The sequence below is a fragment of the Ambystoma mexicanum genome, chromosome 13 (genome assembly GCF_040938575.1).
Source record: "Ambystoma mexicanum isolate Mex_15411 chromosome 13, UKY_AmexF1_1, whole genome shotgun sequence".
Taxonomy (NCBI): Eukaryota; Metazoa; Chordata; class Amphibia; order Caudata; family Ambystomatidae; genus Ambystoma; species Ambystoma mexicanum.
The window spans coordinates 737,721,454-737,743,228 of record NC_090938.1 but is presented as its reverse complement, the minus strand read 5'-3'; the positions used below and the strand labels follow the sequence as shown (position 1 = coordinate 737,743,228).

Here is a 21,775-nt window from a genome sequence, read left to right as displayed (position 1 = left end):
GCCACAAGCTGTTAGGCTTGTGAAGGGCAAAGCTGCAAGCAACTCTGCAAAAGGTAGCTGCTGTGTGAATAAGCAAGCTACAGGCAAAAGAGGCAAGTACCCCTTCAGTCAAGACAGTACCTTTTGGAAGAAGAGGATCCAGCTGGCTTCTGTTCAGGTTGCAGTCCTGCAGTTCCTGGGCCTCAGTCGTCCAGAGGACTCCTGCACCGCAGTTTGAAGGTCGTCAGCGGCTATGTGCTCTTTCCAAATCAGCGGCCCTTTGTGGTTTCAGCTACCGGCAAATAGCACCACTGTGGTTCTTGGACACCTTATGGGCTCCCCTTGCTTCTGGGGTCCAGCACTCTGTTGAGGTGACTCAGGCTTGGGTCGTCCTGCTTCTGGAGGGTTCTCAGGATCTTCCCGGAGCTCGGGGTTGGCTTAAAGACTATGCAGTTGTTTCTGGTGTTCCTGACCACTGGCACTCTATTCCAGCAGCACCAAGGAAGTACAGCCAGCAGGGAGAGGGGTTCCAGCAAAGTTCGTCTTGGGGTCAGTTGGTCCCATCAACCCAAGGGAAGAAGTTGTCAGTTCCGGGCTTATCTAGTCGATACGAAGTTGGACCTTCAGCACTGCAGCAGGGCTTCACCGGGCTGTTCAACGGTCCAGGAAGGTACAGCAAGCTTCTCTTCCAAGTTCTTTCGTCAGAAGTTTCTTCCAGTGGTCGACTCTGCCTTCTGTTGAAGAGACCTCACCTTTTATGCAGGTTTCTCCCATCCATGCATAGCCTAGCTGTCACTCTCACAGCAGGGTGGCTGTCCTCCAAGGATAGCCAGCCAATCAGCACTGGGTGCATTCAGGTAATCAAGGAGAATAAGGACAGGGAGTTTCGGGCACAGTTAGGCAAGATTGTATGCAGTACTCTTTGGGTGCACTACAACAACCCTGACCTCCTGGCAATAGGAACCCAACCTTTGGTATAGGTCTGTACTACACAGGTTAGTAGGGTGTTGAGCAGCCAGGCTTATCTCAAGAGAGGTCAATGTGAGCTATAGGGGAGTTACACAGAGATTCACAGTGACAAGTATTCAAATAAACTCTTACACACAAGGTTTCTTTTTTTTTTTTTTTATTATACACAAGGTTTCTTGATTAAACAATTATTCATTTATTTAACAGTCAGAGTAAGCCTTCTTTAGAAGGGGTAATATAATAGTAACACACAAATACACTCCAAAATACACACTCTTAATACTTCTAAATCAGTAAGTACCCTTTTGGGATGGCACACAGACACTTCCTACACCCTCAGGCGACTTTAGTAACTAGGACACTGTGGACATTAATATACTACTGTTGCCATTTAGAATCAGACTTAATAGCTTGTCACAGAAAACGATTATTAGAACAGACCAAATACTTTTGGTGACCCCCAATGCAAAGTTAACCCCTTCTTGGAAGGAAGACCAAACACAATGTCAGAAGGAAGAAGAGTCCTTCAGGGAGCCACGCTAGGCCAAAGTCAATTGGGCAAAAGTCTAGTGAGCTGAAGCACTTCTTGCAGGTAGGTAAAAAGTCTTGCACAATGTTTTAGAAGTCTTTCAAGAAAAGAAGAAATCAAAGCAGGGCCACACGCTGGTTAGGCTTGTGAAGTAAAGAAGCTATCAGCAACTCTACAGAGAAACCACAACAAGTCTCAACAACAGAGAACAAGTGTAGATACACAACAAGAGGCAAGTTCTCTTAGACTGTACAGTAACTTCAGGTTGAAGAAAGGTGCAGCAGATGACTTCTGTACCTGTGCAGCTCTGTAGTTCCTGGTGTTACTGTGTCATGGAGACAAGAGGGAAGATGTCTGCAACCGGCAATCTTCAAACAAGTGGCACTTCAGTGTTTCAGCTCCTTGCGTCTACCGCAAATAGCAACACCAAAGTTCCTGGCTGTCGAGATGGGCTTTCCTTGCATCTGGGGTCCAGCACTCTGTCGAGGTGGCTCAGGCTAAGTCAGTCCTGCTTCCTGGGAGTCCGGAGGATCTTCCTGGAGCTCTTGGCCAGCTTAAACAACACACACAATCTGGTATTCCTCTACCTAGTTATTCGGTTCCAGCAGCAACTGCAGTGGAATTTCAACCAGCTCCAAGAGGATGTCCAGGTGGCTTACTTTGGAGTTGATTGGTCCCACCAACTCAAGGGGAGAAGTCGTCCTTGCAGGGCTTCTCTAGTCGAAATGAAATTGGAGTTTCAGCAGAGCAGCAGGGCTTCAACGGGCAAACCAACAGTCAAGGAATTGCAGCAGGCGTTCTCTTCAAGTTTTTTTTTTGGATTCCTTTGTCCAGTGGTCGCCTCTGCGTCCAGTGGTCCAAGCCAAAAATCCTTGCCTTTTATGCAGGTTTCTCCCATTCATTCCAGCCTAGCTGTCAATCACCCAGCAAGTAGGCTGTCCTTGCCGGACAGCCAGCCGGCCAATCACCCAAGAGTGCTTTCCTGTCTCCTAAGAGACTAAGCACAGGGAGTTTCAGGCACCTCCCTCGCTTCCTGCCCCCGCCAGATACCCTGGAGCCAGAGGCGGGCTTCACTCGTGAATCCCGCCAAAGGCAAAACAAACAAAGGGACCAAACCTGGTTTGAGGGACCTTTCCACAAAGAAATGGCGAAAAAAGAAGACCGGGCCATTTTGACAAAAATTGCACCATTGGGTGCTTTACTGCAGCAGCAAACGCAGCGCGCAATAAATGCGCACCGCGGTAGTTAAAGGTAAACCACTGCCACCAGCCATTCATCGAGAAAAGGGTAACATAAAAATGAGAAGCTAGACAAAGGGGATACTAAGTAACCCTTCCAGCACCCTATTGTAAGAGAGTGTGTGCTGGAGTTTACAATGTTAAGTAAAGTCAATTTCACTTTACTGCTCTTGAAAACAGTAGTTTATCCAAGAGAAGGTATTAAAACCTTGGGGAAATCTGAACGACTTCCCTGTGCCGCTGCACTGAAGGTGCTGTCTGACACAATGTAAAAGATGATGAATATGGAGTTTGTCAAACTCCACAACCAAAAGAAGCAGAGAGTTCAAAATCACATTAAAATACATGAGTGGTAAAGGGGGTCTCACTCTCTCCAGGCAAAGAAATTAAAGTCCCAGAGTCAAGCAAAAGAGCTGGGGGTCTCTAAGGTAGAGAGGAATTATCACATTTCTGAGAATTCTCCCTAACAGGCACTTCCCTCGCTTCCTGCCTGGCCAGACACACCGGACCCAGAGGCGGGTTTCAGCACTGTAGCCCACCAAAGGCAAAACAAACTAAATGGTTAAACCTGGTTTGCCGCACAGAGTAAAACCGATGAAAGACCTCATAAGCAAGAAATGGTGAAAAAAGAAGACCAGGGCCATTTTGGCAAAATGGGCACCCATGGGTGCAATACTGCAGCTGAGAATTCAACCTGCGGTAAAAACGCACAATGGTAGGAAAATTAAACCACAGCCACCAGCCATTAAATGTAGTGAGGGTAACATAAAATGTTACATGATTAGTAGGAAAAGGGGCTACTAAATAACCCCTGCAGTACTTCCACATAAGATGGGGTGTACTGGACCTACATAGGAAAAACAGGTAAGTAAAGCCAATTTCACTCTACTACTCTTGGGAACAGTAGTTTACCGAAGAGAAGGTATTTAAACCTTAAGAGAAATCCAAAGGACTTCTCTGTGACACTGGCAGACTCCAAAACCAAAAGCAGCATGGAGTCCAAATCTGATCAAAAATACATGAGATGGTGAAAAAAAGGTCTCACTCAGTCCAGGATACAAATTAAAAGTCCTGAAGTCCAGCAAAAGAGCTGGGGGTCTCTAAGGTTGAAGGGAATTAGCACAGAAATGAGAATTCTCCCCAACAGTTCCGCAATGAGCAGAGGTCCGGGGGAATAACTGCTGTCCTTCTAGGGCTCCAGAAGGAGCTCCCACCTCAGGGGTCCAGCAAGGACAGGTAGATTTACAGGGAGTACCAGGGCTCCAGGCACAGGCTCCCAACAAAGGATGTTGCAGAAAAGGCCAGCAGAGGCACAAGACTCCACAGAAGGACAAGGTCAAGCCAGTACCGCAGCTTCAAAAGCGAGGGATCTATAAACAAATCTGAGGATGGAAAAGGGACCCCCAAATATTCACATTCACACAGGGAAATATGCACATCACACAGGGACATAAATCCACCCACAGGAGTGGAGTATTGAGGTTTTGGCAGTCAGTCAATAAGGGGTGGCCAGACAAGACTCCCATCAGGCGCATCCACCCTTTCGTGGACTTTGAGTCTGAGATATGCCAGTCTTGCCAATCATACTTACGCTGAATCGCATTTAAAACAACAAAATGGATGACTCCTTTCTGGGAATTCTGGGCTCATGAGGACCAAAAATATTACAGGACTAAGAAAATATAATTTTTCCCCAAGAGAGAAAAATGACAAGCGCCCACAACAGGGGCTTACCAAGGGTTGAACAATAATTGCAGACATTCTGGTCACCACCGAGAGACTGAAAAATCTTTTTACCCTTCACTAGACTTCTTAAAAGGGATTCTTCTCCCTGCTATGTGGGTCAATGTTCCATTTAGCTACCCATTATTAATTTTATTGAACACAATATAATGCATTTCTGTTGCCCCACTGTCCTCCTGAGAGGTGTGCATTGGCTGCTACCCTAGGTGAACTACAGGGCCATCTAAAGGAAGAACACTTACTATAACTGATACAAATAGTGCCTGTATGTGAACACAAGCCAAGACCCAAATATGCTTACAAAGCCTATTCCAAAGGGATATTCTTTTCCAATTTTTCAAAAAGTGTTTGTAGACAATGATTCAGAAGAGAGATTTACAATCCACAGTTTAACAAATGAAATTAGCCATGATTTATGAAAGCAACCAAACTCTGAGATGAATTATTTTAAAACAACAACTGAGTCGCTTGGCATCTCCGATTGCTTTACTGGCAAACAGTCACTTACTTGGAAAATGAAACCACTCATTGATTAAACTCTTCTACAATCTTCTGGGAGTGCTTAAAGGGTGCCAATGACCAGAGCTCTTTATTGTGTACGATCAACTTTCTTAAATGTGATTCCAAGTTGCATGCTTTCATGATGGATTTGCTGCTTATTAGTCCTAATAGCCATAAGCATTTTAACTGAAACATAAAATTAGAACATGCCTTCGCAGAGCAAGTAGGTGATGGAAGACCTGTGTTCACTTTTAATGGCTGCAGTAAATGGTGGCAAGATAGGTCAATGTGCCGGACACCACCAAAAACACAAATCTGGTCAACATTAGTCTTTTTTTTCCAAGATCAATAAAATGGTGTACCACTCAGCTGAATAATAGCTAGAGCCTAGATACATTATAATTTGTCATTTCTGACATTGGCGTTTATTCATCAAATAAGCGCCTCACATTAAGATCCTAGCCAGTCTTTATATAAGCAACACGGATAAGCAAATGGGGCCTAGTGGGAGGCCTACATCCATCTGCATTTTCATTGCTCGGGTGTTGTAAGGAAGGAATGACTCAACCCACTGCCTACCTAGCTGTGAGACACGAGTCACAGAGCATCTGGGCAAGAAGCACATGGAGAGCCACAGTGTAAAAAGCAGCTTTCAAAAGATTCAGGAGCCGCTTCTCCAATATTACCATGGACGAAATGAGCGCCAGCTTGCAACGGGAATGGGCCAAGGGAGGACTGGATGACTATACAGAAATTCTCTTGGACCTAAGGGGTAGACCTGATACAGCCAGATAGGTGCTAGGATGTCCTGACTAAAATGTGGATTTCTCTCTGTGGTTTTTAACAAAACTGAACAAGCCCAGCAAACAATCTGCTGCTTTGTCTGGGTTAGGTGGCTTATTTAAGCTCGTTATTAGAAGGGCAACCTTTGGTAGAAAGGACAATGGGTTTTTATGTGCACGATTTACTTGCCTGATGGCTCACTTTTAAATGTGACAGTTCCTCTAATTTCGTTTTAGTCACCTGAAATAATATGAAAGCGTTTGCTTTATTAAACATTTTATACCCTATTTGATGTTAACATTTTTTTCACATTGCTAGTCTCGAGTTTTTAAATAAATATTTGTACCTCTTATATTGTCTGAAAGAAATTAAATTAATGAAAAGACTAGATAATTACTGAGTTACATCACAACACTACAATTTTATAACCATACAGTATTTATGACTAGGAAAGGATAGTTTAAATATAAATTATTAATTACACAACATGAAATCTGAAGCAATTCAACAATTCTGCAATAGTGGAAAATGGAAACACAAAGCAAAGCACAATTCAGAAGATGCACAGAATGTGCAGATGCCAAGGAATCAAATGCACCCATGGGAGCACACAAGCTCCACAAGCCAATGTACCATCGAATATTACCTGATGAGTGATATTTAATGTGAAGAAATGATGATGCATGTTATGCAAGACCGCTAACCCAAACTAACATGGGTCTGGCATAGTTAAGGCACATGTGTCCTAGATTTAAATCATAAACTCTGTTCCAGGCACCTCAGGCTCTGGGATTAGAGGCACACTGACCTTACTGTCGGACTCTATTGTTTCCTCCACAGTGTAGCTGTCATAGAAGAAATCAGCTCCCATCTCAGGCACCCAGTCTCCCACAGGCTGCGTCATGGGTGCCGCTGTTGCCTCCCTTCCTGTACCCATCACCTCACCCCGAGATGCTACGAACACCCCAGAGGGATCCAACAGATTGCTAGAGGAGTGTGCCGCTGGCGTTGTAGAGGTGGCATCACGAGTGAAGGACAATACACCTGAAGACTGAAATTGGAGACACGCCTGACCTTAGCCAAACAGTATTTTGAACGACATAATTCATCCAATAAGGCCATTACATCTTTCAACCAATTGAACGTTCCAACTTAGTTAGGACTGTAAGATGTGTATTCAATAAAATTCCACTCTATGTTCTATTTCCCAACATAGTGTGAATCACTGTGCATTCAACTTACCAGATGTTACAGCCCAATGCCCTTATCACAACATAATCTTCACCCATTGTAATGGTCTAATACACCTATGCAAGATTACACTAGTAATGATCTTTTGCAACTCAGTGGCTAAAACCGCAATTTGCCATCAAACAGCAGGCAGATAAACTGAAAGTCCTGTCGGCCTCCAATACTCAAAACATCAATTGTCCCCTCTACAATATGTTACTTGACACTCAAAATAAAACAGATCCAAGCACAGCTGCACATCTAACGTGAATGGGCAAAACTTGACCAACACTGGCACCTTGGGCAAGAATTCTCCAATGAAACCTAGTACCTGCATGGCTCTTTTTACAGGAAGATCACCACCACCAGACAGCTCCATTTTTCTTTTCCTTGCACCTTCTGGAAGGGTTAAAGGAGAAAAGGATTTCAGTGAGTAAGTCTTGTGTGCAAAAGACATACCTGTGAATTTTCAAGAAAAATATGACTTCCAAGGTAAACTCATACATATGAGGGTGAAAGTCCTGGAACTCAACCTGATTTTCCCCAACAACTGATTTACTGGCCGATTTCCCCAATCACCCCTTCGCACCCCCTGACCGATGAGAATCACAACCTGGGTCTACTTCACAACACATGGGTTGAGACCTGTAAAGCGGCAGCAAACCAGAGATCATAAACCACCAGAAAAAGAAGAGGGGGCCAAGGTCATTGACAGGAGGTCCAAAGGTAAGACCAGGAGAAGAGGAAAAAAGCCAGTTAAGGAGGAGGACAATCAGGAACACCGCCTGCAGGAGAAAGAACAAAGGCCTGAAAAGGAACAAGAAAACCACAAACACCACTAGCAGAAGAAAGGAGCCATGGGCCGGCAGGAGAGCCAGGAAGAAAAGGAGCACAAGAATGGCAGCTACGAATGAGATACACTAGGTAGAGCCGTAAGAAGGAAGAGACATGGCACCATGAATATGAATTTCATGAGCTACTTGGACTATAACTACAGGGAAGCACAGATCTACCAATTAGGGTATTAGAAAGGCTTAGCCAGAGCAACACCAGGCCTCAACTTCCAGGCTTTGCACCATGAACGTTGCCTTCTCCTCACCCCCATCTGCCAATCAGCTCCTCAAACTTACCTGCCGTCACCTCAAACTCGCCGTCCAGAAGCGACCTTTCACCAGCACTCAGCCTATCAGCCTCTGCGTTAGACTCCTTCTCAATCAGCGCCACCTGCCAACGAGGGAGAAGAAAATAATTCACCTTCACCGGCAGAGAGCTATGGGTTCAAACCACAGGCATTTGTCAGGAAGCACAGGTGAGTGGGGTAAAAGAAAGCAAAGGAAACATCTCCATGCCCTGCTGCAGTCTAATTCTGCAGTGGAGTAAATAGAACGCCGTAGAGCACTGACAGAACAATGACTGGTGAAGTGGAGAAAAGTCAAAAGGCATACAGAGAAGCTTTACCATCCGCTTGAACCAACATCCAACTCATACAAAACCCTGCAATGGCAGAGCGTCTTGGAGAGGACTTCCATAAAACGTGGGGGTTAATTTAAAATAAAATGTATTGTATATGGTTTAAAACAAACATTTACAATATTTCCAATTTAAAATACATACTCAAAATAATTCATGCAAGCCGAAAACAGATCAGATTCAGAACATTACAACTGTCTTCAGTAAAATCGATCACTTCAATAAAATAATGGACAAGGTTGATAAATAAGATCTTTATAAATATTAACAATTAATCTCATTGAAAGTCCAAAATAGCAGAGGGCTTCCCACAAAAGTTGATGAAAAAAAAGAAGAAAAGATGCTACGTCTAAAACCGCAAATAATTAAACACTTTAAGCACAGAGACATCTAAAACTAAATCCTTCACTGACATAGTTCACACACCTTCAGAAATCTTACAACAGCAAGTGTTAAGGCATCAGACAGTCAACCATAAATGCTCTGTATCCATTCAAGCCAAGTTGTTCACAAATTTATCAACAATTAAAATACGTTGTGGCATCAAGGTGGGGAAAGCTGAACAATAGACGTTTTGGGTTTTCCCGCCCATACAAATTACATTTTTGTTTGGTATGGTAATGTTTATTTGTAAAGTGCCTATACACAAGGCAAGTGGTTCAAAGCGCTCAAGGAGGGAGGGAAAAAGCGGAAAAAACAACAGTCATTCAGAGCCCTTGAACGATACAAGTCTGCACAGGCAGAGTACGTGCATATAATACAATTAACAGTGAAGATAACAGCAAATAGGTCCGACAACAATTCTGCAGTTTTTCAAGTGCATTGAGGCGCCACCATGCATGGAGGGGAGACAGGGAAGATGGACAATCTTCAAGGCATGGTACATTCAGATTGTGCAAGTGCACAGGCGTTACGGGGGGAAATCTGTGTGGAAAAGCAGGGAGAGAGGGATAGAGCGGAAAGAGAAGGTAGCAGGGTAGCGGGAGAGAGAAGGAAGAGAAGAAGAAGAATGTCTTAAGAAGTTTCCAGAACTTAAGGAGATCAGGCTCAAGACGGAGGGCCGCAGGGAGGCTATTCCAGAGGGAGGTCACTGCTGATGATAAAGATGTCCCTCCAAATATCTGCTTCAGAACCGGCTCACTCGCAGAAGGTTGGAGGTAAATGAGCGGAGGGCTCGGGAGGGACAGTATTAAGGTAGGCATCGTTGCAGATAGGTAGGTCCCAGACCCCAGAAAGCCTTGTGAACAATGCAGAGTGTCTTGAACTTGATCCTTGCAGCCAGTGAAGGGATTTCGGCGCCGAAGAGATGCGGTCCCTGGGCTTGAGGGCAAGGATAAGTCTCACAGTTCTGTTCTGGATGAGTTGCAGGGGGCGCAAAGCAGAGGCAGGGAGGTTGAGAAAGAGGCTGTGCAATAGTCCAGCCTAGAGAGAACCAGGGCTCTGGAGACAGTGAGCCGCTGGTGGAAGGTTAGAAAAGGAATACCTCTGAGGAGGTGCAGCTGGTAGTTGGATTTCCGAAATGTGAGTGGAGGAGGAGAGTTTGGAGTAGAAGATGACCCCAAGGTGTTTTGCCTCACATGTGGGTGTGGGCGCAGGGCCAAGGGAGGCCAGCCAGAGTGCAAGTGGGAAAATGAGAGCAGGACTCCAATGCAAACGATCTCAGTCTTACTGACATTGAGGCAGAGGTTGTTTGCAGCACACCATGACTGAATTGCGGACAAAAGTCAGATATGAGCGAGGTAAAGGAGGTGGCAGAGGGTAGCCTGAAGGAGAGTTGCGCGTCATCCGCATAACACTGGAAGTTAGAGATGAAAGTGGCAATCACACGTGCCAGGGCAGCCATGTAGACATTGAAGAACCAGGGGGATAGGTGAGAACCGTGGGGAACGCTGCAGGTTGAAAGTGTGATAGTAGAGAGAAAGGACCCAGGTTCCACCTGGGATGGGCGGTCGAAAAGGAAGGCAGTTAACCACGCCAGAGCCGGACCTGTGATTCCCACAGTGTCATGGAGGTGTGCAATCAGGATGTTGTGGTTTAAAGCGGGGACCTAGACACTGGTGTAACGGGGGCCCCTGCACCCCCGCTGGTGCGGGGGCCCTTCCACCACATGTCCTGGGTGGAGGACCCCGTGGACTAAAACAAGAAAGTTTATTTTTTCAGTCACTCTGCCCTCATAAAGTAATTATTTAGGTTACAGCGTAATTTCTTTATGAAGGCAGAGTGACTACAAACTTTTTTCTTTTTGAAGTCTGAGGGCCTCCCTCACCCCATGGCATGTCATGGGGTGTGGGAGCTCTAGGACTTCAAAAAGAAATTGTTTCTTTTGGAAGTCGTTGCCTTCATAAAGAAATTATTTCCATTATGGTTCTGTCCTTAGCGGAAATCATTTCTTTATCAAGTCGGAGTGACTTGAAACCATTTCTTTTTTAATCGATAGGGTGCCCCTCAGCCCCATGACGCGTTTGTTTGCGAGTATATGATGAAAGGGTGCACACTTAAATGTATGGGGGTGCTGCCTAGGTGGGCCTGTATGGTGAAAGGGTGCACACTTAAATGTATGGGTGGCTGGGTGTGCATGTGCGTGTATGGTGAATGGGGTGTGTGCTTGTGTTAAGGGGCGCAACAAAACCTACATTTCGTGGGGGATGCTAAACCTTGAAATGGTGGGAGAGTTGCTAACTTCATGGGTGGTGCAGGAGGGGCAAACTTATTTGTGTGGGGCATCTAACTTCTTTATGCATTCTAATGAGACTATTCAAGTGCATCTTCAATGTTACAAGCAGTTAACTCTCCCCTGTAAGTCTGAAAACACCGACTTATGGACTGCTGTGAGAATAAGCGGTCTCCTGTCCCCTCTCTGCCCTTCCAATCACTTTCCTGACATGCAAGTACTAAACCCACATCAAGATTTCAATTGCCTAAAGAATTATGGATTTCAATGCAGGTACTAACAGTGAAATGCTTTACGTTAGTAATTATTGGGCCTTTGTTAACAGCAAAACCCAGGTGCCGTTTGTCCTGTTCTGTCCGGCAACGGTTCTGTGGGTCAGCCAGGTCGAGTCAACATACCCCAAAATGTCAAAAAGGGTGGGGGGGCTGAAGCCCAGTCAGCTCAATGGTGTTGCGCCACTACTTGAGTTTAATCCCTTGGTCACCGTTGGGGAGAATTCTCATTTCTGTGGTAATTCCCTTCAGCCTTAGAGACCCCCAGCTCTTTTGCTGGACTTTAGGAATTTTTTATTTAAACCCTGGAATGAGTGAGACCTTTTTCCTACTCCCTCATGTGTTTTGACCTGATATAGATTATGTGCTTCCACTGTTTTTGGAGTCTGACAAACTCCATAGGCATCTTCTTTTTGTATGGTGACACACAGCAGCTTCAGTGCAGTGTCACAGAGAAATCATTTAGATTTCTCATAAGGTTTAAATACCTTTTCTTGTGTGAGCTACTGTTACCAAGAATAGTAAAGTGAAATTGACTTTACTTACCTTTTCTCTTTGTAGGTCCAGCACACACCATTTTATGTACAGTGCTGGGGGTTACCTAGTAGCCTGAACCACACAAGGGTTTGGTAGAATGGGGAGCAGTCAGGCTCAGTCTAAGGAGAGGGAGGGAGGGGGTGAGGGGCTTTAGTGAGGTACAAAGAACACAGAGCATACACTTAGTCCAAGAAAACACAAATACACTTAGGATGTCCTATAAAATATAAGTATTTATTATATACACTAAGGCAGAGGTGATAATTCACAAGTCAAGTAAGTACTTTAAACAGTAGAACAATATCAGATCACTTTGTAATATTCTTTGGATAGTAAACCACAGTTGTAGTAACTTTAGAATAGCATTGGTAGTAACAAATCACTCCGTAAAAGCCTCTGAAACATATATGCAAACCATTCCAAACATTTAGAACTTTTCAAAACAGTTCCAGCCTATCTTAATGAGTCCAACCCTATCTTATGTGAGTCTATCAGTGCTCATCTGAGTCACTGGGGCACCAGTGGCCAGGGGTGGATTAAGAAAGGCGGAAAAGCAGGGTAAAAAGGTTCACTATGGCAGAGTGCAGTAGGAGTCTCTTCCAGTATTGCAGGTAATGTAAAGTGAGTTTCACTAAGGTAAGGGAATCCGGCTGTTCCCTTGTAGGATTGCCCAAAGGACCAGTGTCCTATGGCAAGATTAGAGTGCAATGTGTGGTCCACCCCAATGTAGCTCTATGAGAGATCAGGAGGGGTGCAAGATTAAGCTCTCTGCAGCCCCTGGGACCACAGGATCAAACAACCCACAGGTAAGTTGTACCAGGGGTAGGACAATAACTTCAGGTGAAGAAGCAGTAGCTGCAGGTCAGTTCGAGCAGTAAGGTTACATCAGACCCAGTCCATGGTTTCTCGGTCTTGGCGACAGAAGAAAGGGACTTCAGTGGATCTGGCGACAGCTCTCGTGCAGACGGATGCCAGCAAAGGATATTTTTGGTTCTGGCTTGTTGGCACCTTTTTCCGGCTCAGTTGAATAAGTGGTTGTTGCGGCAGGTGTCTCTTCTAATTTTTCGGTCCTTGTCTCGGGTGAGGGGACTTTGGGGAGCTGGATCAGGTCACTGCACGCTTTGAAGGATGCTGCAAAGTTTCAGGCAAAACCGTGCTTCAGGAGGTGTTGCACAGCAATGCAGCCGATGTCCTAGGGTACTGACAAATTGCAGGTCGTGAAGGTCGCAGCTCTTCAAGGGATGGCACAAAATGCAGTTCGTCTTGGGACTGGTTAGGCCCATCGGTCCAAGGGAGGAAGTCATCTTCTTCGGCTCTCCGCTGTCACTTAGAAGTTCAGGTCCGGACAGCAGCGGTTACTCAGCAGGCTCTGGCAGTCGCTGGACGCTGCTGGTGTCATCGTCCTTCGGATTCTTCTGTTCCAGTGGTCGACTCTTGGTTCCAGCTCCAGGACCTCTGGATTTATGCAGGAAACATGGCCGAGTCCACCAATAGTATCCCATGCATCATTCAAACTTGGAAAATGGCTGTCCAATGGGGCAAAGACAATGCCGCGAAGACAGGCTGCATGGACAGTTCACAAAACGTTGCGTAAAAGGTACACTGCCACCAGCCTGAACAGATAGACCTGTCATAGTAACCAAAAAGTTACTGGAGAGTCGAGAAAAGGGATACATTGGATCCCCTCAGCAGTCCACACAAGGTGGGGTGTTCTGATCTCGATTAAATAAAACACAGGTAGGATCAAAAGTATCCCCCTGCCTTGGTAACTGTAAGAGTTTGGCAAATAAAGTAAAAACAATCACAGGGGAGCTCTATAGGCCTCCAGTAACACAGCACAGAATGTTCTGGGTGCTGCTTTAGTAAATTGTAGATGCCTTTAAAATTGTAGAAAAGCATGACTTCAAAAAGAAACACCAAAAAGAGGTAAAAATGGTTCCCATGATCAGAGTAAAAGAATGAGTGAGTGAAGAAAAAGGTTCCCACTCACTCAGGAGAATCAGTCAAAAAAATCCAAGATTCCAGCGAAAAGTGCTGGGGGAGGGCGGCTCACAGGTGGAGAGAATTTCACACAAAATCTACTCCACAGTGGGCAAATGTGGTGACCAGTGGTCCTCTATGGTAGGTTAGCCAATGGTACATATCGTTACCATTGGTGGGCTTGAGCTAGCTCCCAGCCTGAATCTCGGATAAAAGGAGAACTCCTGTGATTGTTTGGCAGATCATCGTTAGAACCAAGACTTCTATGAAGAACAGCCTGATGACGACCACTGCAGCTGATCAGCATCGTCTCCAGTTTTGTCCCGTGAAGTCCTACTCTGATTACTTACTGGTAATCTTCATTACTACGAGTCCTACTCTTCCTCGTCACAGTACTGACAACCCTCCTCGCCCTCCCTGCGGGGAAGGTCCCATGCTACGGCTTGGTAATATGAAACTAAGTGACATGGGTGTGAGGGAGGAGTTATAGGAATAAAAAGAAATAAAAGAAGGTCCTGTGTCAGAGGCAGGGACCTCGTGAGGTAAGTACTGGGATGAGGAAAAGTGGACGTGGAGGTAATGATCTCAAGAGGGCCATTCTTGGTGCTTTGACTCCTATGCCAGTGGGAAACAGTATCGACCCCTGCCTGCTAAGCCTCCGGAAGTGTCCCTGGACCAACCAGTGGACTGACCAGCTCTCTCATTGGCTACCTTGCTGCAGCCATCACCAATCCAAGCAGAGACTAGGAACTTGCAGATTTTCAGCTTGTGCCACAAGTCGCCTGCTCCTGCATTTTTAGCCATTTCCCTCCAAAGGAAGCTGTACTGGGCCCGCTCCTGTGCTTGCTACCTGAAGATTGACTGCAGGGACTCCCGTTGCAACAGTAACTCAATCCAGTGAGATGTCCCAAAGGGGTCTGCACCATAGAGGTCGTCTACTTTCCTCATTCTGGGCATCTAATGGAAGCTGCCTGGAACTGATTCCTGTGAACCGCAACTGACCGTAACTAAATCACAACACCGAAAGTTACCACTGTACCTGCCACCCCTGGGAATTCTTCAATTGGACCACACGCATAAGATTATGTCACCAACAGATTGTGGAAACACCTACAGTGGCCTCAGTAAGAATCGAAGTCGGGGGTAGGGTGAGGGGGTGTAAGTTAACATACTTGTTTCTGTCCTCCATAGGGTTACATGGGCCCTAACTCACTCTTACGTAACCTTTGGTGGTGGACCATGGGTTAAGGAACCTTCCCTAGGCCTATCCTAGTTTGTTCGATTGAGTGTAATACTCATCTGAACTTTTAGTGGTCTTTGGAACTCAGAACCACTGGTACTACTATTCCTACAAGAATTTACCTGAAGAGCATATGCTTTGAAACTGGAGACCTTTGGGTACAAGACCCAAAACCATCTTAAGGTCGGACTTTATAAGAATTAGGGAGTTCTGTTTAATTCACTGCATCCGACTACTCACCTGCGTTGTACTGATTCATATGCAATTCTACTTCTCCCAAAGTTGGATGTGTGTATATGTTTTATAAGGTTGTTTGACATTTACCTGCGATTATTATCTGCTTAGTGTGTCAAGTAAAAGCTTAATTATCAATTGTATTTTTAAATATATACTGTAACTGGAATTACTGGTGTTCATCTATGTGGACGAATTGTAGGCCCAGACCGCTCTCACGCCCTTCTTGAGACTAAGCGTTTAGTGCTCTGCTGCCTCACATTGATTGGGTGTTGGCTAACCTCTGTGCCTTTCCTGTTGACCATAATAGAGTGGCCTCCCAAAATCCTCCCACCATGGCTGATTTTGGAAAGCCATCTTAACGGGGCTCATGAGTTTTCATATTCTATTCAGCAGTTACTATACAGGCCTGTTACTGTTCAATGGCAGATGAGAAGACATGAATATGCTCGAATTCTGTCAGAGCAAATGTTTATTTTATCGTTGGAATACCGTTCAAACGAAGGCTGGATTATATAGACGATCACATAAACCTAAAGCCCCTGACATTTTGGATAAGATTATGGTCTCAAGCTATGCATCACCCAACGCAAGAGATTATAAAGGATTTGATGATCTCAGACAGTGCCGGGAACGTTTCTTGGCTGAACAATCTGAAAAAAAACTATTTAGAAGCCTTGGACTCCCGAGTCTTTATGTTACTGCTGCAAGCGTCTCAAGGGACGATTTATCCCTGGTTCGGCAAAAATGTATGGATCACCGAAGGGAGTAACATGACAGTTAGAAACAGTCTGTTAAGTATAATGATTATGGCTGTAATGGGCTTAATGCCGACTACCTACACTGGTTTGCTAGTAAAATGTAAGAGGAGTGTTTTGTTTCACTTAAGGGTAAGCCGCTTGTCGTCATTAGTCAATATGCATGATGGCAGGAATTACATTGGCTTCGGAATTGAGCATTCGGTGCCCATGTAATGTTATTTTAACAGGCGATCTTATGCACTTTTTGATTTTCTGCCCATTATTTTAGAACCAAAGGCTGAGGTTTTTAAATACCAATTTTAAGGAAATCAAATTGCAGATTAATTAAGGAGGCAATTAAATATATACACTTACTGCCAACAAGAGAGCTTGCAGTGGCTGTATATAGGTTTTTGGAAGCAACAATGCAGTTGATCGTGAAAAACTGTTTGAATGTTTATGGCTACAATGTGCTCAATGCTGATAATCTAGGATCTGTTAGCAAATGCATTTTAAAAATGTATTTATACAGTTGTATTACTGTATTTTTGCATATTTTGTTGTTGCTCTTTTTTATGTCTTTTATGAAGTTGTTAATATGTTTTGAAATAAAGATGATTTATATAAAATACTGTTTTGTTGGGGAATAAGAACACGCAATATTTGCTAACAAGCTACTGGTACTTACCATGAAGCAGTAGATTTGACTAATTTGCCTCTGATAATTTAGTGAATGTTTCAGTGCAACTGGTTTTAAAACCCCCACACCTCCCCCGCCTAAAGCAATCTAATATTGTAAGATAACAAATTGAATTGGAACGTAAAACCGGTTTCCTAGGTTTGCAGCACTTCAAATGTGTTATCATAACACACAACAAGCTGCATACCCTTGCCAACGACTACAAGCAGGTACCCGTATCGCACAATTTCTCTTTGTGGGTGTGTGCATACAGCCGTGAACCTCAGAGGAGATCGCTTTTGGACTTGCATTACTTTAGATTCCAGGAGAATGGAAATGGGCATTTGGCTGAACTGTGTCTCAACTTGAATAATACAATGGGCTTGAATAGTTCAAGCTTTTCCATGGTCTGTGGGAGCATAAGAAAGAGAACCCCAATAAAATAAATATCCGTAAATTGGGTTTGCCCCTGCCACGGGCCCGCACGTAGAGATGCGCAAGCCCACCACCCTGGAAGGGAATTCTGGCTACACCACTGTGGGAGGGAAAGACCACTGTGGGAAGGGAGACTACTAGCAAGAGCAGAAAAGAACAGCCCTCACCTGGTGGAAGAGGCCACATCAAAAAGAAGGGAAGGCACCCCTTGCTTCTAAGTGGAGAACAGCACATGAGGAACATTAAAACAAAACACACTACAGCCCTGACTTGCAGGGGGAGGTTAACAGCAAAATGCGCAGAAAAAGAGCACTACTTCCCTCAAGCTTAAGGGAATACTAAACTGACAGCCGGGGTACAGACTAGCTCAGGGGGAGCGAGACTTCAGCGTTTAATTCTAGAGAGAGGCCACACAAACACAAGGGGAAAAAAAACACTCCTCCTTGTGGCAAAATAACCTATGCCTGCAGGCCATTACAAAAGCACAGGGATCTACCCTGCCCTCCTCTGAAGCAAGCTCTGTACCTGCACAACGTTCGGTCTTGCCATAGTTTTCCGTGCACGGTGGACCTTGGGCTGGGGCTCCTGTCCAAGTGAGGTTGTAGTGGCTACAGCAGCAATGGCACCAGCAGTCACAGACTCTCCTCCTTCTGCTATGGCTGGCCCTTCCTGGGGCAGACGCGTGCCGGGCATGCTGAGCAGCTTCATGGCCAGACTCTGGATGGCATTGGGAGACTTGCTATTGCCAGTAAGAGACATCTTGGCTCTGCTTGTCCCAACAACTCTGCTGGGGGATGTAGGGAAACTTTTAGTAGCATGTCCTGAAATGGAGAAAGACAAAGTTTTGTCAGCCAAAAAACAAACTGGAGTACTACTGTACTTAGTCACTCATAGATATGCATTTGAAGCAAGAGGCCCCAACTTAACTCTCCAGCTCACACCTTTCCTTCAGACCACACCCAAAATGTGAAATGCAAACTTTCCCAAAGTATTTTCCGTCTATGAACATCCATTGGCAAAGATTGGAAAGTCATATGGGTTGCATGATCAACTTCAGACAGATGACAACCACGCCAGCTTGACAGTCCAGAGAGAAAGTCATTGGGAGAGTATGCTCATTGGGTAATCCATTGCATCATGCCTCAAAGAGGGAGAGACATGAAGGCAAAACAAACACCTTACACTGATCATTGAGAACCTAAAGTCAACTTTCAGCTGCCACCCATCTCAAGCTTCCTGTTGTCTGCACTTCAAGTATCCAAAAGTCATTTACCTTTTGAATGCCTTGGGAATAAAATGTGTTTGTGGAAGAATATACTTCCAATTATCATAGAGTCTGAGCAAGCAAATTAGCAAGAACTTGACATCGCCCCATAATGTCATATGGTGTTTCCAAAAGATGGATCTAGATTAAGAAAATGAATACAAAGAGCTTGAATTATAAAATTGAAAAGCACACTTGTTTGCATTTTGTAATTTGAGCTTTTTGGATTTTGGTTGTTTGTCCCCCGATGGGCATCTAATGTATGCAGGGGACAACTATGCAGCCCATAATACCGAACTAGGGGAGCGGGCGATGCCCCCGCTCCCCTTGTTCGGTATTATGTAATTTGATCTTTTATACCAGGCCGAATGCGCAAGTGTGCATTCAATGTTTTCCCCCCTCTATTTTGGGGTAAACCCTATTAGATACATGGTTTTGCTTAATCTTGCTGCCACTATTGAAATTGGGCTCAGATAAGCAGTATTTAAAGCTGTGCATCGGCTGCCAGTCCAGATTAAAGAGTTCTAGCACTCACTCACCAGGTATTCGAACCAATATATTTGCCGGGAACTATTATGAAAAATATTCCAACAAGAACAGTCAGAAGAGTAACAATTCACCAGTGCAACCTCTCTTCGAAAGTCAAAGCAGGAGGGGGGGGGGGGGGGAGTCTTCTCCCATAAGAGTGTTTTTGTGAGAACGTTGCCTGCACTGAAAGCGACTACCATTGCAGAACCTTACACTTTTGATAACCAATCACAATGGCATGAAAAGCAGCTCTGGTTTGCATTGATGCCAATAGCGCAGAGCGACAGGTGTTGCTAAAATGCATGTTATGTTCACATGCTTTAGCCTGCACAAAACAACCAAAGAGACGACTTAAATAAGGATACCTCAACCCTGCCAGTAACACATAATTCAGCACACTTTGCCAATCTCCGTTTCCAGTGTGAGCCAGCTACAAAGCTCACATGGCTCTTCATCTTGGGCAAATTTTTCACACATAAGCATTTAAGTTATCTGTTCCCATAAACTCTTGTTTGTCTTCATCTTCTCCTTCTTCATTATTTTTAAACTCCTAATCTCCTTCCTTATAGTCTTTCTGTTGTCTTCTTTCTCCTTCACATAATTCCAAGTTTCACCACATCTCCCCATTTAAGGCAGCCCTGAACTTCTTAATCCCCATCGAACATTTGTATTTTGAACAAAAGAAATACAGCTTGTTGGTGCCTGGATGCAATCCCTCCCTTAACAGCCTAATATGCAAGACTGGTTGGTTCATGGTTAGGACAAGCAGTGCATGGAGACGTGGGAGGCTGGGTGAAAATGCCCTTTATCTGAAGGATGCTCTTAAATCCGGATATGATCTCAGAGACCTTGGAGCGATGTTCTTGGAGAAGCGGTTTCTACTTTGGGAGGATTTCCCCTCAGTCTATGGGGAGCTGTTCTTGAGGCAGAAAAGAGTTGCACAGTGTGGCTCTCCCTGGGTCTGTGCAGTGATGCTCTTATCAAGGAAATGTAGTTAAAACATCCTTCACCAGGCTAGAGGTACCAAAGAAGCAACCTTTCAAACTAAGAATCAACAGATGCAATCCTCAGCAGGAGTGACTAGATGGACTTCAGAGTACTCTGTATTGCTCAGCTGAAGCCACAAAAACCCCAGCAACAGAAAAGCAGAAAACTAGAAGGGAAGATCCAGTCAATTAGTTCATTTATTAACTTTTTGGGAATCCTGCAAAGCAATGTTCCATGAAAACGGGGAGAGGGGCCATTGTTGCGAGTCAAAGGGCATGAAAAGGCTGAGAAAGAGATGCACGATGATGGGAGAAATGCAATGTTGGGAAAGCCATTTGGCACTATCTGATTTTCAGGACTTTCTAGAACTGTGGTACATTATTGATGAAGCACTGGATTTTGTGAAGACTGCATAGGCAGCTTAGCGAAATCCCAGTCCGAGAACCAGCAAGCGTAACACAGTGGGCCCTTCGGAAGTTTCACATATTACCCTTACCTGCAAGAGGCTTGGAATTTGCAGTTCCTGTACTTGCGACCGTCGCTAAGGGAGCACCGTCGGCATAATGAAGGCCACTTGGCACGGTGGATCGGATCTGTGGCTCCTTATTAACAGTGGCTTTCCCCACGCTGCTCTCCATCGCGACTTCAGATCCAGAAGGTATGGAGGCAAGTGTATCTACAAGATGATTTGAGTCTCCCTGATGTGCCTGCAAAAGGAAGGAACCCAGAGCGATTTCTCCTTCTTGCTGCGACATAGCTTTGGAAGGAAGATTTTGTGGTATAAAGAAGGCCCCCAGGGCTGTTTCTGCTTCTTGCTCAGACATTTCCTCGTAGATATGACGCCCTAAGGGAACACAGAATAAAGAAAGCAGGAAATGAACATTTCATTCGTAGAATTAGAAGTTTCAAAAGGATGCCACAGTATAAAGAGTCTGTTGTCTGGTGGGGCTCAGGGCTACAGAGTCCATCAACCCCAATGAATGGTGGGTCCTGGGATTGCAAGAGCTAAAGAGCCTGTCTCTTTTAAGACTGGAGTGGGCTGTGGGACTAAAATATTGATGTAGAGCCTACCACCTCTAGTTCTGGAATGGGCAGGGGATCAGTACAATGATGCTGGGCCTGTCCCGTCTAGGGCTGTAGGGCTCAGGGGGATCAACACAGCAATATGGAGTACACATTTCACATACAGCACGCTGCATAACATACATGCACTTAAACTTCAGCTGCAGTGAAAGGTTATAAAGTAATAGAAAGCAACATGTAGGCCAGAATGTCTCATGGCGTTTGGCACAAGGATTCAGGCTCTCCGCCCCCCTAATAAATGAATAGGAGCAGGGTAGTTGCACAGATATATAGGACCCGTCTCCCTTATATACGGGCATGATCATGGAATTGACACAGATTCTGTCACTTTTATGAAGGGATGGGCTCAGTGAGTCCTTCACATCTACTGATGAAGAACGGTTGGAAAGGGGAGAAGTCAGTGTATGTAAATTAGATGGGTTGCAAAATGGAAATCTGCAAACGAAAGTATTGCCCTGGAGGGAGTGATGGCTATATATTATCTGTATTTTAAAACGTGACCCGCAGCACAGTGTTGCTTATGCGGAACTCATCAAGTAACAGTCAAGAGAACACAATTAAGAACAAATGCCACAAGTTCGTTCACTTCATTTGACATCTATAGGCATTGATGTGTGTTGGTCCCGTTAGGTGAAAGGCCCCTGTACTTTGCTCTGGCTTTTCTGGGGTTTAAACTATACTTT

The 21,775-nt window shown here is 44.8% G+C and overlaps 1 protein-coding gene across 1 annotated transcript in view; it reads right to left on the bottom strand.

Moving 5' to 3' along the window:
- The window catches only part of EHMT2 (euchromatic histone lysine methyltransferase 2), a 346,377-nt gene that overhangs the window by 311,512 nt on the left and 13,090 nt on the right, over positions 1-21,775 (bottom strand). Inside the window, exons 3-7 of the mRNA XM_069635011.1 lie at positions 20,506-20,853; positions 17,756-18,051; positions 8,103-8,196; positions 7,304-7,371; positions 6,551-6,793 (exon numbers count right to left, since the gene is read on the bottom strand). Coding sequence (XP_069491112.1) covers positions 6,551-6,793; positions 7,304-7,371; positions 8,103-8,196; positions 17,756-18,051; positions 20,506-20,853 — 1,049 coding nt within the window. The remainder of the gene's footprint in view (positions 1-6,550; positions 6,794-7,303; positions 7,372-8,102; positions 8,197-17,755; positions 18,052-20,505; positions 20,854-21,775) is intronic.